The 20,296-nt window shown below is 36.2% G+C and overlaps 1 protein-coding gene across 1 annotated transcript in view; it reads left to right on the top strand.

The window, feature by feature from the left end:
* The first annotated feature begins 8,843 nt into the window (after nucleotides 1–8,843).
* si:dkey-121b10.7 overlaps nucleotides 8,844–20,296 on the top strand; it is a 30,566-nt gene continuing 19,113 nt past the window's right edge. Inside the window, exon 1 of the mRNA XM_087237767.1 lies at nucleotides 8,844–9,547. Within this exon, the coding sequence (XP_087093893.1) occupies nucleotides 9,081–9,547 (467 nt within the window). The 5' untranslated portion in view covers nucleotides 8,844–9,080. The remainder of the gene's footprint in view (nucleotides 9,548–20,296) is intronic.

Below are 20,296 nucleotides of genomic sequence, written 5' to 3'. Positions count from 1 at the left end.
TACATAGACTCATTCTGACTGGATCATTTGAATAAGTGAGTTTGTAACTCAAGACTTGTTTAGAGTGGATCAATTGAATCAGTAAACAATTTACTTAAGACTCCCTCTGACTGAATCAATAGAAACAGTGAACAGATCAACTCTGACTGGATCATTTGAATCTGTGAGTCATTTTCTGAAGACTCACTCTGACCAGATCATTTGAATCCTTGAGTTGCACATAGACTCATTTTGACTGGATCATTTAAATCAGTGAGTTTGTAACTCAAGACTTGTTCAGAGTGGATCAGTTGAATCAGTTGATAATTAACTTAAGACTCGCTGTGACTGAATCAGTTGAAATGGTGAACAGTTTACCTCTGATTGGATCATTTGAATCAGTGAGTCATTTCCTAAAGACTCACTTTGATCGGATAGATTGAATCACTGAAGTGTTACATAGAGAATCACTCTGACCAGATCATTTCAAACAGAGAGTTTGCAACCCAAGACTTGTTCTGACTGGATCAGTTAAACCTGAACAAGATTCATTATAACTGAATCTTTTGAATCAGTGAGTTATTTTCTGGTGAATCACTTGGACATAGAGACTTGCTCTGACCGAATCATTTGAATTGGATTTCTCATTTCCAAAACGATCCAGTCAACAAATCACAGATTCAATTGATTTGTAAAGAGCAAGTCTTCATTCAGTGATTCACTGATTGTGAGTTTATTGCGGAAATGTCATTAAATGAGAACATTAAAGCAAAGCTGAGATATTTAGTCCAAGCTCAACAGCCTAATGGAATTGTAGTTTAATATTATCATGCATTGTTGTTATTATAGCGCATAACTAGTTCTTATGCATGTAAACAAACATACTTTAGAGCAAATTTAGTGTTATTTTTTCATTTTCATTGTGTTTGAAGGCAAAATCAGCATGCAGAAGGAATTTTACAGAACATGTAAAAAGCACTGTACAATCCAGCATTGCTGTGTGTCTTAATGTAGCTGTTTTACAGGGTTCTGTGGAGAGAGTGTTTGGCCACAGTCAGACCGTGTTGTTTTTAGCCTTTCTTCAGGCTCCGTGGAGTCTGGGCTGTAATGACACCTGTCCCGTAGCGTTAACATGAGTGTCAATTGTCAGAAAGAGTTTGTGTGTTCAGAGTCCAGCTTTATTGACAATTAGAGATTGGCAGTTATGCATATTTCACACCACAAATTATATTCAACGACCAGTATAGAGATGTGTGTTCAACATTCATTGTACATTGTGTTCATTCATTGTCTTGTTGACTGCAGTGATTTTCAGATTTGAATGAAAACATATAGAAACATAATCAAAGTGCCTTTAAGTACCCCACCAAGACTTAACTCTTAATGTCGCTAGTTAACGCACTCAATGCATTTTTTGTTCAACACATCCCATAATTTCTAAAACATCAACCTTTACCAAATGGTTGATTTGTCGGTTTATGGTAAAAGTACCGTAATTAACACATATACTATGAAAAATCTGAAAATATGAAACATAAGGCCAAATTATTACAAATATATATATTAAAAATAAAACATTTTTGAATACTAAATTATCTTTACTTTTGGTTTACGCCAGGGTTTTTTAAAGTCTAAGACAGTGGGCCTCCCTTTTGACACAACTTATCCATTGGCGCCCCCCTCCTCCCAAACACGCACGCGCACACACACACACACACACACACACACAAAAAATTCTGGAGGTTTTTCTGCTACCTCATCATGGATCGGTCTCAGAAACCGATATTAGCAGCATGATTAGCAGGCTTATACCTGTATTGGCAGGCTTGCCAAACAGAAGCGAATTCACAGCTATGGCCTTCTGGGTAAAAAAGGTTTTCTTATTTTTGACGTAATATTTTTTAAGCTTTGTTTAATTAAAACGTTTAAAAATAATAAAAAACACATATAATAATTAAACTTAATCATTATATTTTTATTATATAATATTTTTCCCGCGCCTCCCCTGACATGCTCTGGCGCCCCCCTGGGGAGGCGCGCCTCACACTTTGAAAACCCCTGGTTTACGCCATAAAATAAATCGGATTCTCATTTAACATGTTTTTTTTTTGTTGTTTTTTTTTGCTGTTGTTGTTGTTGTTTGTTTTTTTTTACAATAAAACCAAAATCAGGTGTAGTAGTGTAACAGGATTATGTTTGTTTGATTTTTTTTTTTTTTTGTGTGTGAACCAACAGTGATGTGTGTGTGTGTAAACTATTATTTAAAACAGTCATCATTTAAATGAATTTACAGTCATTATTTAAAACAGTCTAAATATGGTCAACCATTTGGTTGAGCAAGCATTCAAAGCATTAAAGCAAGTCATTTCCCTCGGCTGCCATCTTTGAAACGCCTCTTAGGCAGTATGTTTGGGCATTCTGTCTGAATGTGGAAACATCAAATCCTCTAAAACTGTTAGCTTACGATTGCATCGTTTATTTGGTATCACCAATAAAATTAAGCAACAGCTGTCTCATAAGTTTCATTTCTAAATGTTTAAATCAAACAAAATCGCCATTATTTTCAGGGTGTACAAGCTAATACAGGTTTGAAATGGGTCTATGTATAGATTAATAAAGGGACTAAGCTGAAAAGAAAATGAAAGAGTGAAATATAATTCTCTGTTTCTGTGTTTATTTTTGCTTTGTCACTTTGGATTTGAGTAGCTTTAAGAAGTGTTTGTGTTCAAACAATCTAACTTGATTTGCTTGTTAAGGTTCAATCATGCCAAAGACACAATGTTTCAATTCAATGCGAGTTTATTTTTATAATGCTTTTCAAAAGATCTGTTGTTCCAAAGCAGCTTTACAAATGAAGCGTGCTATTATATAACAATCAATCAGAAAAAGTTAGGGTGTGAGTTCAGCTGTCAAGCTTATACAAAAGTTAATCTGCACCGTACAATGCAATGCACATTTCTGAACAATAAAAACTTTTACAACCAACCACAATCCTCGCAGCTCGAGCATCTGAAGGATGACGTAATCGCTGATGATAAACACAATGTCATCATGCAATGCTGTGAATTCTGACATTGCAATAATTAATTTCATTTGCAATATGCACTCACCGGCCACTTTATTAGTCTCATTCAGGCCCGGATTGGCTAATCGGGAGCACCGGGAGAATTCCCGGTGGGCCGGTCCGTTTTTTGGCCACGAGGGCTGGTGTCCCTAGCTGCTTGCACTCTCAGCAGTTGCACTTTTTTTCATTTATTTATTTATTTGACCTAGCCACACCATTTTTATTCATTATTTTGCCGCAGCCTCGCTCTTTTTATTTATTTTCTCGCAGCCCTGTGATCAAAATGCCGCCCGCTGGTTAATAATGTTGTAACTATCATTCCACCTCAAACGGCGGCACGTTAGTGAATATTAATTAATATTAAAGAATATTACACCTGCTCAATGAAAATCAGATGATTCACTACATTAATAAATTTGACATAACTTGATCAGAAATCTAAAAAGGGGAGAAAAGGAGTAGACATCAATAGCAGCAGATAATAGTGCAATACTTATATTTTAATCCCGAACACATCACTTTATAATTGCCATCTTGGTCTAGTGGTTAGCACGTTGCATTACATTGCCTCCAATCCGAGTTTGAACCTCACCAGGATACTTTTTTTATTTTTATTTTTTCATTTTTAGTGTTAAGACATATAATACTGTTTGGGTTACTTATGTAGGGGTGCTTTTTGTGTGTGTGTGTGTGTGTGTGTGTGTGTGTGTGTGTGTGTGTGTGTGTGTGTGTGTGTGTGTGTGTGTGTGTGTGTGTGTGTGTGTGTGTGACGACCATTACAAAGAACTGGATATCTATAAAGAATTAATGTTTTCATATTTATGAAAAACATTTGAAGTTCTAAAGGAGCTGTGTCCTTGAAAAAGACGTGTTAGTGTCATTTGAAACTAAATTTGTAAATGACGTTATTTTAATATAGTCAGTCGTCGACTGAGGTGGGCCGGTCTAATGCTGCGTTCACACCAGACGCAGAACACGCGTCAAGCGCGAGTGATTTACATGTTAAGTCAATGCAAACGCAAACTGCGCGAATGGCGCGGGGCGAATTGAGCGTTTTGCGTGTTTGACGCGCTTAACGAGCGTTTCGCGCGAATCTCTCGATTTCGAAAATCTGAACTTCAGCGGACATTCGCGCCGCAATAACCAATCAGAAGCTTGCTCTTGTGGGGGTGTGATTGTGACGTAGAACACGTTGTTGGTGCTCCGAGGGAAATCCTCCAGCCTTCACCGACAACAGTTCATCAAACTCGGCTTGGCTCAGTCAGAAGCACCGCTGAAAGCCTCCGTCATCCAGGTTAAGTTTCTAGAGGAGTTTATGAGCTCACAGAGCTGGATGCACCTCTGAAAGAATATAGTGGACTCAGACACGACCCTAAACGTATCAACGCTGTTTTTCAGTCTTCATAAAGCACATAAACACTGTTATTTTCTTCTCAAAATCCATGTTAGCCATTTAGCTATGAAGCTAGAGTCTTCCGGCAGACAGAAGCCCTGCCCATCACGCGAATCCGTGTCTCTTCTGATGTGAATTTGACACGCGAATGAAGCGGGGTTTGACGCGCGTATGAAGCAAGTAAACTCAAATGTTCACGCGGCTATTTACGCGCGAATAGCGCGATTTATCCGCGCGTTCCGCGTCTGGTGTGAACACAGCATAAGGCTTGAAACTCCAGAGCTAAAAAGGAGTAACACTCCGGCCCTGGTCTCATTATATATGTGTATTGCTGTACATGTGTGTATTGAGCATTGTGTAAGCTTTTTGGACCCGCATAGGCGCATAACTAAAATGCTTTGTGCTGGACTTTAGACCAGCTTTAAGTTGGTCAATGATGCTATCTATTGCAGTTCTTTAAAATAGCATTGTGCCAACAATGTGCCTTAGCACACCCTTGAGTCCACAAAGTGTTGCAAATGGATTTGCTATTTAAACAACGTGGCACAAAATCTGAAAATTAGGGTTGCACTGGTCTGAAAATATCAACAAATTGCACCAAACACGTCTCGAGTCTTATACGCTTATTTCACGCGGCCGCCGTTTTAAAGAACCAAAGCGAGACTGTGGTGGGAAGAAACCCGGAAGTATAGGACCAGCACTGTAAACATTGCAGTAACATGCTGTGCACTTCAAACCTCCAGCTATTGCAGAGATTTCAAAATGCAGATATGATGTAAAAATCACTTTAATATCATTCAGTAAGTTTAATTTAAACAATTAAAAGTAATTTAGCATCAAACAACATCACAATCTCTTTAAGAGTAATACTCTTAAGTGTCCTCCTGGGCTTTAGTTCATGGCACTAGTGAAACACCATGGGGAAGCTTTCCTGCTTCAGTCTATGTAACCTGGTGAGTGATAAAACACTGCAGTCCTCTGTAGCACACCCTGTTATCCCGGTACTGAAGTTTTAAAACCGTCCATTTCCCACTTACATTGGAGCGCTGCTGAGCGCAAATGACTCAACTGATCTTCACGGCTGCTTCGCGCTCCAGTCTCCATGTATCAGTGTTTGCACTCAGTTTTCCTCTCTTCACCCCGTGCAAACACAGATACACGGAGACTGGAGCACGGAGCAGCCATGAAGATCAGTCGAGTCATCAAGCAGATCGCTCGTCTGTGTTTGTGCTCGGTAAACAGAGGAGGGTGAACTGATGACCTTCTCGGCCAATCACAAGCGTTTCTGTCGAGCACGTGAACACAATGGCAAATCAGCGCTGTTTTAAAAAACCATCAACAGTGCCTCAAATGTTAGCGGGAAATGGACGTTTTTTGTTAATAAGTATCGTGTCAAGTCTAATATAGTTAAAGAATCAGTTTAATAACTCGAGTTTGATGAGTGACATCTAATGGCCCATTTCCAATAAGTGGTACGGTACGGTTCGGTTTGGTACGCTTTTATGGCCGTTTCCACTGTCAAAAGGCGTACCGAACCAAACCGTACCGTACCACTTTTTCTGCACCCTTTCGAAAGGGTCCCAAACACAAGAAAGGGTACCAAAAGGCGGAGCTAGACGCTCAGCTGAACGCTATTAGTTTACAGAGATACGTCATTCGCTTACGCAATAAGCCAGAATGTAATATATGTTTGAAATACAAAGCGTAAGATTACTTGCGCTCGCCGCGCGTCTATATCTGAAATAACTAACTTCTTGAGCTGATGATAATAACCTGCGCTTGATTATTGACAAGCTTTGGAAACTCGATTCTATAAAAAGCTGACAAACCCGAGAATGACACATTCATAAAGAAAAGGACAAACGCGAGAGTGGAGCGCGGAAAAAAAATGGAAAGCCAAGGAGCACGTTATTTCTTCAGCAAACGTGAACAAACTGCCTTGTTTTAATTTGTATCATCACCTTTTGGACTAATATGAACTGGGAATGATGGAATGACTCTCTAACAGAGGCTACATGTACTGCTGAAGATTACAGACACAGATGAGAGGTTTTTCCCTGACTGTAGGATATACTTTGTGTTGTTTTGAACCTAATTAAGGACGAAATGTCTGCTGTGTGTCCTTTTTTTGTAGTTGGTAACATATCAGAGACTGTAAGGGTCTGTATGTGTTCATATATGTTCATTTATTTATTTATTTAAAATAATTACAGATGTTACAGTAGGCTATTTTGCACTGTCATTGATCTGCCGTTATAATCAACTCATGTTTATAGAAAAGTTAGTAATAAACATTTATACAGAAGTATTTATGTGTGTAAAGCGTCTGTTTTGTGAGAAGTGCTTTTCTGATGATATGCAGCTTTATTGTAGACATTTTCTCGAGCGAGCATGACGTCGACTAAAACTTTGTCATACACCACGCCCACCAAAAGGCTACCCTTGCTAGTGGAAACGCAAGCCTGATAAAGGTGACCCGTACCGACCCGAACCGTACCTTACTGTACCAAATGAGCCATAAAACGTGTGTTTGGGTAAGAAAACCTTAACTAACTAGTGCCATTTTCCTTAACTTAGCTGAAAATGAGCTCTGATATCCCTTTTTATTTTCACCATTCATTCAGAACGGACCTTCGGGTCACTGGGAAGGCGGTGAAATTATAAATTTGTGTCACTTTATTTTCACTGATAAGATATACAGCCAGGTACACAAAGTTCCTATGTAACTCCCAATGATACTTCCGGGTTTCTTTTTCACCGCAGCCTCGATTTCGCTTTTAAAAATGGCTATCGTGTGAAATCAGTCTATTTCCCCGGGTGTATAATGGAGCCCTCATTTTTTGGGGCCTCATTTTTTGTTTACTATTTTCATCTTAATAAAATCTAATAAACAATCTAGAAACATTTTAGTGTCCTCAGACACATTTTCGCTGTTGTCTGTGCTATTTGCAGTGCATTTGTCTATTTGCATGTGTTGTGAGTATTTTCATGCATAATAATCTATAAATACAATCAAGAAAAAGATACTATTAAAATAAAATGTTTACCATTTCCCGAGTCTAAGGCCCCGTTTACACTAGTGCGTTTTAGTTTGAAAACTTATAAGTTTTGCTACGATTACGCCATCTGTCCACACTACGCCGGAGTTTTCGAGTGCCGAAAATGGAGCGTTTTGGAAACGCTTGAGAGTCCGTTTTCATTCAGAAACGCTGCTGCACCGTCTCAGTGTGGATGGGGGAAAACGGAGACATCTGAAAACGTAGGCGTGGCTGCTGAGATTCGCTACCTGGTTGGGGATTTTGTGCCATTGTGTATCCTTCCCTTATTCATCAAGCCCCTATCACATGACTATAACACATGGCTTTAACGCTACCGGAAGACGGCAGACCAGCCTTGACTGTAAACAACAACACGGACACAGAAATGGGAGCGTTGTTTGCACTATTGTCTGTTTTAGGCACCATTGTGCAGTTATTCACTTGTTACGTTTAGTAACAACTCGACTTCGTCGTCTGTCTACAAAAATACCTCTCTTGCTTTCTTTGCCATCGCGTTCATTGTTCAACCGGCGTTTGTTGACAAACAATAACTAAATACCGAGCGAGACACATGCTTCCTGTTTATACGAGAACGCGCATGCCCAGAGTGCGCGAATGGTCACGTGATATACGTTTTTGGTGGAGTAGTGTGGACGGAGATATGTTCAGAAACGCTACTGTGGACGCGGATCGTTTTTGATCTCAAACGCTGTTTTAAAACTAAAACGCACTCGTGTAAACGGGGCCTAACAGTATTCAAGTAACTGATGGATAAAATTAATTCAATAAAATTAATCATAATTAATGTCACAAATGCTACAATTTCTTACACCTGAATGCTTTTAAACTCAACATTTCATATCCTGCGATGTGACTATTGTGAATGATCACAATTCGATATCGATGCTGAAATGATTTACTGTACTGTTAATGCTAATACAGTAATCATCGTAGTTATCTTTATAGCAGTCATTCCTGGTGTGAACAGCCCTTTAAATCTACAGTGAGCAAATGAAGAAGCCCACTGTCTGCACTGAGTGTGTGGGCTTCGGGACAGGTGTTGCTCACTGACTGACCTCTTCATCTGTGTGTGTTAAAGTGCACTGCCTCGCACAGCAAACCACGTTGGAAAGTGTCTGCCATAAAAATACCAAAGATATCATTTCACTATCTCATATGCTGTATAAGCGCTGTGAACCTTGACCTGCTCCTTTCCCGGCCTCAAAATATAAGTCGATTTAACAGTAGTTAATGGATTTGTAACTGCTTAGGTAGGAAAGTCATAAAGTAATTCGAGCAAAAAGGGGAGGGATCGGGAAAAGCAGGGCGTGGATTTAGCCTACACACCAAAAGCGGGTGGGAGATGAATGGGTAACCCTGAAATCCCGAAGAAGCTGGACGACTGAGAGAACACCAGCTTAAGAGGTGCACGAGAGAAAAAAAGTGCATGACAACTTATAATGCGCAAATATGGCGTGCGTTTAATTTAGTGACTCTGAACTCTCATCCTTAAAACGGAATGTCTTTCTAAATGTATAACAAACCTGTTATTTAACATCCAAAACGGCATGGTTCCTCCGTTTAGCGTGTTATTTCTCGGACACTCATGGGATGTTGGACAACGAGTCTCGACTTCGGACACCTGAAAGCGCACTCCAAGGTGTCCGTGTTTTTTACCATGATCCTTGTGTTCACTTATTTATTCTACTGCCTCACTGGATGCTGCGAGTCCATACCGAGTCCGCTTTACGTCCATCAGAGCTTCCGAAGCAAACTTTTCCCTAAGGAAGGGAAGAAGCTCCAGGCGGACGCGCGCGTGAACGGCTCGTTTCCCGATCAGGACGCGGAAGAGGAGACGCGATTGAGAGGCTCGGGTTATGACATTTACAACAATCTTTCTGTGTCGAACAACTTTGGCACCAAAGAGTTTCCTCAGGCGATTATTATCGGCGTGAAAAAGGGAGGCACGCGCGCGCTTCTGGAGTTCCTGCGCGTGCATCCTGATGTGAGAGCCGTGGGAGCAGAGCCGCACTTCTTCGACAGGTTCTACGACAAGGGTCTGCAGTGGTACAGGTGGGTCGTCTTTTAACAATTTTTTAAGTTATGTGTTATTCTAGCTATATTAAATTCAGTTCACGTTTATTAGTATGACGCTTTTTGCAATTCTTATTGTTATTGTATTACAATCAATCAGGAAAGTTAAGGTTGTCACATGACTTTATAACTTTACCTGATAAAAGCTATTAGTTACTACTTAATTAGTAAGATATTAATCATAGTTATGCACTTATATAGTATGCAGGAGATGTCATTGTGTTCAGTAAAGTGTATAAAATGTATGTGTTGTATAGAAGAGTGTTCTTAAACGTCTCTCAACGTTATAGACATATATTCCTCTAGTAATGTCAGTCAAATGTTAGTTGTGAGGTGCATTTAGTGACATTTTAAGGGACATTCTACCAGAAACGTACACTGAAAAAAAATATTCAGAGATGATTCCTTAGATTTACTAATTTTTTTTTTTTTACATTAACTGGTTGTAAACTATTTATTTGTGTTGAATTTAAACAAACAAATTAAGTTTAAGATTATTAAACTTAATTAATTTGTTTTAATTCAACACAAATAAATTGTTTGCAACAGTTTTGCATGCAACACTTTTTTCAGTGTACATTTTCACTTATAAAAAACGTGACAGGGCCTGATTTAAGCTTGTCATCCTCAAAAATCATACAAAACAAGCATAAAATCATAGAATTCAATGACAGAACGCATCCTTGATCACTGTGAGCTACTCCATCAAATGGTGTCACTTCAGAGTCATAGCCTTAAAGGTGTATTGCACACATTTTATGTTCAATTTAATGGAAATGTGAAAGGACTGACCAAACATGGGGACAACTGCAAATGTATTTGTATTATATATTTGTAATATTTACTGGACTTTATTTATAATTTCATGTTTTTAATCAATTGATATGAATAATAACAACATAAACTTGCTATTTATGAAGTTTTTTTTTCTAAATAACAGTTTTTAGCCTAACAAAACTATTAAAATTGTAGGTTCAATTGGGCTGAGGACAGAGTTTGTACAGTCTGAAGTGTTTTTAATTAAAGAAAACAAATCTGAGAACCAAATAAATTACATTTATAGAACTACTCACAGAAATCAACCATCAATCCATTTTAGACATTTTTGGGATGGAATACTTTTTATTCACTGTATTTATAGTTTTTATTTCAGGAACAGATGATGTATGTTTCTAGTAGAATGTCCCTTAAACATGAATTTCTGCTTGATTAGATTGTTGGATGGTGATTATAATAACCACACTTTTTTGATGCAACAAAAGTATTCCCTATATGTTTGTCAAAGTGCTTAATATTTCACCATAAAGTGTTTATTTATAAACTGTTGGTTATTACAGTTTTATAAATAATGTTTAGAGCTTACATTTTCAATTTAAATGTTGAACCAAGAAATATAAAAAATATGCTTGTTTTTAAAATACAAATTTATTATCATCCATCATCATTATCATCCATCTTTAAAAAAATAATAATCATAATGTGTTAAAACTTGTTTTAAATGGAAAACTAGAATATAGGCAAATGACAAACTAGCCAGCTCATTTCCTCAATTAGAATTTGTTCATTTGAATAATTAAATTAAATTAAATTTGTCTGAAAGCCGCCTCCTATTGTTTATTTTTACCATTTTTGATGGCATACTGTCTAAAATTGGATCAATGAGCTTTTATAGCAGTCAAATTCTGATTGCCGGTGGTCTTTTGAACCACCCAAACCCCCCTTGCTACTGGCCTGGTTTTGTGTTTGTCTGTCGAATGTTGCTACTTGTTTCAGGATGTTTAGGAAACATTAACATGTCATATACAGTACATATAGCCTAACAATGGTGGTTGAGATTTCAGGGTTATTCTATCAAATATGAATTTCAAATATTGGTAATGTGTTGTCTTAGAAATTAATTTTTAAAAAAATTCTATCTTACGGTGATTCACGAAATGTTGCAGATATTTTACAGAAAATGTTTGAAACCTGCAACCTTTGACTTTCTAAATATTTGCACTTTGGTAGTCAATGTTTACAGGTTTTCAGCATTCTTCAAAACATCTTCTTAAGTGTCCTACAGAAAGAAACTCTTAAAGTTACAAAATAAACACAAAGACAAACTGTTTAAAAGGTTAACTTTCAAAAATAACGCTTTTGAAAAAGGGATAGTTCACCCAAAACATGACAATTCTGTCATCATTTACTCTCTCTCTCTCACTTGTTTCTAAACCTGTTTGAGTTTCATTCCTCTGTAGAATACAAAAGATATTTTGAATGATGCTGGTTGCTGGAACCCATTGACTTACATTCTATATTTTTTCAGACTATGGAAGTCAATGGGTGCCAGCAATCGGCATTCTTCAAAATATCTTCTTTAGTGTCCAACAGAAGAAAGAAACTCCTAAAGGTCTAAAACCACATGAAGGAGAATTAATAATGGCATAATTGAAACTTTTTGGTGAACTATCTGTTGAATAGAAGCATGAGCTAAACATATTTTTGTTAGCAATATTATCAGATTGACTAAACCTGACATCATGATAACATTTTAAGAATGACTGTACGGCTCTAATCACATGACTAGTTGCATAAACATTTAAAGGGATAGTTCATTCCAAAATTTTAAACAAAACTTTTGATCTTTTCTCAATCCTTTTTCTTTCACTAACACTTTAGTTTAAGTAACAATTCACACCATTTATTACTGGTTTATTAACTTCCTATTACTAAGATATTAACTGTTTATTAGCACTTATAATCATATTTTATTTTTAATCTCTAATCCCAAAAACCCAACTACTACCTTTTAATAAGCAGCTAATTAGGAGTTTATTGAGCTAAAAATCTTAGTTAATGGTTTGTCAAAAGCGTGAATTGTACATTGAAATAAAGTGTGACCTTTTCTAGAAAGCCCCAACAGCTCACATTATGTAACAGGAATGTTCACGAATGCAGTCTACCAGCCAGGGCTGTTGAAAGGTTAATTAGAGGTTTCTTGCACTGACACATCACTTCATTAGACCTCAATGTTTCATCAAGAGCATGGGAATCAATTTAGTTTTGCCTGTATATGAGTTTTTAAGACACACAGGTGTCCAGAGGGTAAACTTTTAGCCTAAAAAAAAGGCTTAAATTCACTGAAATATTGTGTTGTGTGTCTTAAACTATTTTAAACAGGTCTTATTTTTTTCTGTCAAAGTAAAGCTACCCAACTGGGCCAACATCCATCCGATCTTCTGCAATCTGTCTTTATGAAACAGCAAATGAAATTAAAAGTTATAGTCAATCAATATAGACCAAAAATATACTATATAATAAGTATTCTTTTAACAATGTTAAACTTGTCATTTTTGTCAAAAAAAGAAGAAAAAATATGTTAAAAAAGTGTGTACACGTTGAGTTTTCTTGTTTTGACATATTAAATTATGCTGCTAGTAAATAATTACATTAGATTTTTTTTTCCATTGGGCCAACCAGGCCATTAGAAATAATCATTAGTGTTTAGCCCTGTATAAGTCTATAATTTAATTTACAATGGTCTTAAAAGTGTCTTAAAAGTTTAAAATTTGACTTGACACCTGCAGAAGCCCTGTAAAAACTGTGAATGACTTCGCTTATTCCAGAATACAGCCATTTATTTAAAGAGGAACAGCAGAAGTGAGCTTCTTTGCAGATCCTTAAACAAACATTTTTTTAAAAATGTTATTTTTGTCACAGTGATGGCAATATAGAGCCATTTTTGGTCCTATACCACTCTTTTAAACAACAGTTATAAGAACTGGTTATTGCATATAGAACATATTAATGATCCAATGAACCTTTTTCTACACATTAAAGATCCCTATTGTGGAATTGAAGGTTTCCATTTATGTTAAACATTATTTAAGAACATCAAAGAATTGTTCTTTTTAGTTCATGACGTGCTGTATCTAATAAAGACCCCTTGAATTTCTTTTGCTTCTCAATACTTTTATGAACAGTGCATTAAAGGAAGTTTCAAAGCACCTCTGAAATGTAGAAATAAGTATTTTTGTTGTACCACACTGTAAAAAAATTAAGCCAGAACAACAAAAAAACCATAATCCTTATTTCCTTTTGCTTGTTCTTGTTTTTTGAAACATCAACTTCACTGACCTAAAATTCTTTGTGTATAATACAAAAACATTTAGTTGGGTTAACATAAGATTATTAGTTTTCTGGTGAGGTAATCTACCCTGTAAATAAACTTTTCAAGTTGTGCCTAATGAACATTTTTTTGTCGGCAGAAACTGGAATGCCTGAAGCCCCACAATACCTATTTTCTTTTACTTTTTCTTGTTTACGTTTGAAAACATCAGCTGCATGGACCTAAAATGTCTGAAGTTGAGTGAACAGAAACTATTTTGGAAATTGATACTAAATAATAATACATTATCAGCTCATACAAACATGGATCAATTAAAAAATAATAATAATTATAAAGCAGAGACAAATGTTAACAAAACATTTATTAGATACAGAATTAGAAAGAAGACAAAACAACAATAACGGTAAACAAGACAAGGATCAAAACATGGCAGGGAAAAATGCTTTGTAATGCTTCACAGGGGAAAAACAAGACTCAGCAAAGAGTCTGTGTGAATGAGGTGTCTTTATAGTCCTAGTAATCAGTCCATCATGAACTTCCAGCTGTGTGTGTAATCAGGAGGAAGCAGGAACTAGTTCCTCCAGTTGAATCATGGTTCTAGTAAAGTGAGGTTCTAGTAAATTAAAACTGTCAGTCCAGTTTTCAGAGTTGACGTTCGGTTTAGTTCAGTTCAGTGTGGTTTAATCTTCACTGCTGAAAGTCCAAACACTGAAGAGCAACACCATTGATGTGCAGCACCACAAAAGTCCCAAACCAAGCAAGCCAGTGGAGATTGTAAATGGCATCACTGGAACTTTTTTAAACACTCATAGTGAGTGCACAGCAGTTTACTTACAAGCACTCCTTAGCAACCAACTCCCTACAAACAACTCATCTCTCATATTTTCTTCTGTTGTGCTTCTTGTTTTTCACGTTTTAATATTGTTGTATTTTTTTCAAAAGTGTCTGTCTCTATAATCAGCCCTGTGATTCTGATTCTTGGAAACTGCAATCTTCTTTAATCCAGCTTAGCCACTTTAAATAAGAGTGGTAATTAAGTCAGCCACCACATGTTTTATCTCACAGCAGAGCAATTTTATTACAGACGTTGTAATTTACAACATGATACAGCAGCTCAAGACCTCCTGAAATGGATAAACAGCTATGGAAAACAAAAATTAAGAGACTGCTTGAAAATGCTCAGTTTCTCCGGATTTATAATGTAGACTTGAGTAATATGCTAATAATAATAATGTGTTTTTTGCTTGTTTAAAGGTGTAATTAGCATAGAAATAAAGTTGTCAATTACTACTCTTAAACAGAGAATGGAAATGAATGAAAAATAGGGTCGTGGTTGGCAATTCAAGGTTATTCCATCAAATATTCATTTCTTTATTTATCAAATACTGGTATTGGGTTTATTTTTTGTTTCTGAAACCATAAAGTGATTTAAAAATGTTGCTAAACACAAAAGAAGATTTTTGGAAAAAGTTTTGAACATTCATCCATTGACTTCCATGGTATTTGTATTATAGAAGACAATGGTTACATGTTTTCAGCATTCTTCAAAATATCTTCTTTTGTGTTCAACATGAAGAAAGAAGGTCATAAAGGTTTGCAACCACTTGAGGGTGAATAAACAGCGAGTGAATTAGATTTTCTTGGGTGAGCTATCTCTTTAAAAGAGATCAGAAGCAGTTTTGCATATTCCTGCATGATCTGAAATTGATTGCTCCTCCCTTTTAAAGCCACCCGGTTCATTAATATCAGCTGTCAATACTCTGCCCGCTTTAAAGCTGTGTCTCATCGGCAGGACGTTCAGGCCTCTGCCAATAAAAGCACTGCCGATTGACTCTCATCTCCATGTCCTCCAATTACAAATCAGACAAATGGGAATTACATGGCGAAGAAATCTTTAAGTCGAGTCAAGTTAAGCTTTATTGTCATTCCTATACATGTGTGGACATAAAGTGGAACAAGACTTAAATAAACAATCATATATAAATAAACGCAACACTGGACGTAAGAGCAATTTTTTAAAAATCTATACATAACTAACATGGTTGACTGGTAATCTATCTATACATATAAGACAAATAGTCCACTATACAAATACCCGAACACACACTATACAAGTACTGAGTTCAGACTGCACGATTTTTAAAGTAGTTGCGACTTTACAATAGGAAGAATCACAGACAACTTTTCCTCGGTCCAAAAACTATGGAACAATAGTGTCTGGTGCATAGAGATCAATTGGTTTGTCAATCCCACTCACCTGTGTGAGGCACGCTTCAGAACTGCACAATGTTTTATTCTGGAGATACAGTATGTAGGGAGTAGTAATGTCCCGATCAGGTTTTTTTGCCCTCGACTCCACGTCAGAGTCATTTGATTTTAAGTATCTAACGATACCGAAACCCGATCCGATACTTAATATATAAAAAGAAACAGATCCAGGATTTTATTTATTTATTTATTTATTTTATTATTTGTTTATTTATTTATTTGTTTTAGTTTTAACATTCAACAACTCTGTTAACAAACAGAGCAGTTCTGTGAGCTAGCTTGAACAGCCAAGAAATAAATAACAATATATTATCAATAATCAATTCTTCACTTTTGGACTTTAGTGCAACAGCAAATATAATACTAATCTAATAAAAAAACAAAGAGCACCTCAAGTTAAAATACCCAGCCGGCAATTCCAAGTTCGCATATCTCACAGTTTGCTATGGCAATGTTGTCGTCATCAACTTTATAACACCTCCAGACCACAGACATACTCGTGCTTTACGCTTCAAGCTGCTTCCATGTTCTACTTTGCCGACCTTTAACCAATAGCGTCTCTGCATCAATGGGATGTTTTTGCTCGCGTTTTCCGTCAACGCTTAACACCTTGCGACTAAATAAAGGGCATCAATGTGATCATGCACACAAATGCGCAAAACGCCAGGCGCAAAAGCGTCATTTAAAAAACAAACACCTCATGCTCATTATTTTTATTTGACTGGCTGGGTCTAAACCTTCTCCACCAATCAGGTTGGCACTTTTGTTCACGTGCATGGAGTTACAGTAAACAGCACTTGGAGGCGCTTAAGCGCAAAACTGTCAATGCGAGAGCACATTGAAGAAGATGCCCAGAGGCGATATGAACATGGAGCTGCTTATTGCTCTTGAGAACAATAATCATTTCTTCATCGCTAGAGCTGGAGCTGCTGCTTGAACCATCCATGCTTGTTCAAGTCACCAGTAACTTTAACAACGAGCGCGTGAACTTCCTCCTCCTCTTCTTCTGTGTTATAAGCGGGTGTCAGAAGCTTAAAGTTGTGCAGCGCCATCTAACGTCAAGGAGTGATTTTGCATACTCTTCTGCTTGACGCCAGTGAAAATCACTTGGGTTTGAACACTGAAAATCGTCTCGTAAAACACTGACGATAAACGCAAACGAAAAGCATCCCGGTGTGTACGAGCCTTAATTCTGTGCCACCGCATAACTTTAGATGTGTTAAAAAATAATGTAAGTACATATATATATATATATATATATATATATATATATATATATATATATATATATATATATATATATATATATATATATATATTTGATTCCTGATTGGGAGGTAACATCCGATTCTAATCAAGTCTGAAACCATGTGATCGGACCCAATTTCTGATCTGGACATCCCTAGTAGTGAGTAGCTGCGTTTCCACTGTCGCGCCTAAAGCGAGCAAGCCAGGGCCAGTCGCATGTCCACAATTAATTCCACAGCCTGATCGGGCAAAAGCGGGGCTTCCTCTGGGCAAACGGCTGACTTTTTTTGGCCAGCTGAATACCTTGGGCCAAAGCGAGCCAGCTGGGGCATAGGGGTAGAGATAAAGATGGTGTGCCGCCATTACACTAGTTTTCTGATCGTGCACTAGTTGGCAACATTCGCCAAAAACCAAATATAAGGGAAAGAAAAAACATAGCTACTGGTCAGTTTAAGATATTCCATAAAACACCTTATACAGGTTACAGGGCTTTTTTATTTTGCTTAAGATAACCTTTAGGTTTCCTTTTTAAATTTAAAGGTTTTGCATGAAATAATAAAGGAGTTTGAATTTAATAAGTGATAGTTCTTTTTCTGCGTCCTCCTTGAGGTTTTAATAACACATAATCATTACATCACATAAAAAGTGTAAGAAAGTGTCATAGAGAGATGAAAGAGTGTGTTTTCTACAGGTGGTTTGTCAAGCCCACTCACCTGTGTGAGGCACGCTTCTGAAATGCCAGCCTGATCTCACGAGAAAACGTAAGTATTTTACGTTTTGCCAGTTTAGTGGCTAATTCGTACGAATTCGTACGAATTCAGTCGTACGAAATTGTACGATTTTAAAAAGGAGGCGTGGCACCTGACCCCAACCGTCATTGGGGGATGAGTAAATCGTACTAAATTGTACGAATTAGATCGGACGAATTCACACGAATTAGCCACTAAATGAAAAAGTTACGAATTGCCGTGAGATTGTGTTGGAAATGCACAAGGGATTTTTTAATAGAGACATTTAATGATTGTAAGAAAGCGTCTGGTGGATAGAGAAATTAAATGAATATTAATAATTAAAGGAATATTCCATATTTAAGTGACTGTTCAGTGACTTTTACTCAACACACGAGGCGTGTAAGGGATGTATTGGTTTTTGGAGTGACGTTTCAAATGATGACAGAGTTTTCATTATGGGCTGAAATATTCCTTTAATAATCATAGACGCGTCCATTTGAGGTTAGTGTGATGATTTCTCTCCTCCTCGCTCAGTTGTTCGGTGTGTGTGTGCTGACAGGCTTGTGTAAACAGACTGGCCATGTTCGGCTTTCTGTGAAGTATAATTCAATATCAGCCTTGTGTGTGCAGATGTGTGATGACAGCTGAGCTATTGTGAATAATAATGCCAGCTGGAAACTCAGCGCTCTGTCACATCAGCACTGCACACACACACACACATACACTCATGCGCACTTACAAGCTCTGCAAGTGACCAGGTGCTCATTTACTTTACTGTTTGTCAAATATCGTACATTATGATTGATACATTATAGCCTGTACATGCATTGTATATACAGTTAAAGTCAGAATTATTAGCCCCCCTCAATTATTAGCCCCCCTGTTTATTATTTCCCAACTGATGTTTAACAGAGCAAGGAAATATTCACAGTATGTCTGATAATATTTTGTGTTTTGGAAAAAGTCTTAATTGTTTTATTTTGGCTAGAATAAATCCTAAAATTTAATTTTTTTAAGCATTTTAAGGTCAAAATTATTAGCCCCTTTAAGCTATGTATTTTTGATAGTCTACAGAACAACCTTTAGGTTTCCTTTTTAAATTTAAAGGTGTTGCATAAAATAATAAAGGAGTTTGAATTTAAAAAGTGATAGTTCTTTTTCTGTGTCCTCCTTGAGGTTTTAATAACCCATAATCACAATAATAACCCATTACATCACAATAATAGTATATATAATATATATATACATAAGATCCTAGTTTAATGTACCACAGCAAGCATTTTTATTTTATTGTATTTTATTGTATTTTTATTTTATTTTATTTTTATTGTATTTTTATTTTATTGTATTTTATTGTATTTTTATTTTATTGTATTGTATTTTATTGTGTTTTTATTTTATTGTATTTTATTGTATTTTTATTTTATTGTATTTTTATTTTATTTTATTGTATTTTATTCTAAGCACAAACAATTTAAAAGGTTTTTATAAAAAGTCTTTTTTTATTAAATACAAATTATTTATCATTTAATTATTATTTATTGCAACAATTTAGTTCAGGGTGCATTGCATAATCTTATTAATATTATTATTATTATTTATTTTAATTAATATTAATAAATAGTCATTTAGTTTTTATTTTATTAATATATATGTATAATTAATTTATTTTAATAATCTATAGCATAATTTTTCTAAACATATTTAATTTTATTTATAAAGAAAACAAAAAATCTAACAAAAATAAAATGATAAATTAAAATTAATTTCAGCACGTGCTGCATAATTGAAACAATCTTAATATTAAAATTAAACAATCTTAAACAGTGTTAAACAATAGTAATATTATTTAAAACTAATTAAAACCATTACAAATTAATACAAGATAGTATTGTAATCTATAATCATATATTTTAGGATAATCAGGACAATAATTAATTTCTGAAATGCATCATTTATACAAAAATCTGCAATCAAGATCTATAAAATGTTATTATTTATTTATTTTTAATAAACTGCAGCTCAGAAAAATCTATGTTTGGTGGCTCAGTGGTTAGCACTGTTGCCTTACAGTAAGGTTGGTTCAAGTCCCGGCTGGGTCAGTTGGCATGTCTGTGTGGAGTTTGCATGTTCTTCCTGTGTTGGCATGGGTTTCCTTCGGGTGCTCCGTTATCCCAAACACATGCATTATAGATGACCTGAATAAACTAAATTGGTTTTAGTTGTGTATGGATGTTTCCCAGTACTGGGTTGCAGCTGGAAAGGCATACGCTGTGTAAAACATATGCTGGAATAGTTGGTGGTTCATTCTGCTGTGGCGTACTCTGATGAATAAGGGACTAAGCGGAAGGAAAATGAATGAATACTTGTTGA

The sequence above is a fragment of the Danio rerio genome, chromosome 1 (assembly GCF_052040795.2).
Source record: "Danio rerio strain M-AB ecotype USA chromosome 1, GRCz13ab, whole genome shotgun sequence".
NCBI lineage: Eukaryota > Metazoa > Chordata > Actinopteri > Cypriniformes > Danionidae > Danio > Danio rerio.
The sequence above is the reverse complement of the archived record's forward strand: the minus strand, read 5'-3'. Positions and strand labels throughout refer to the sequence as shown.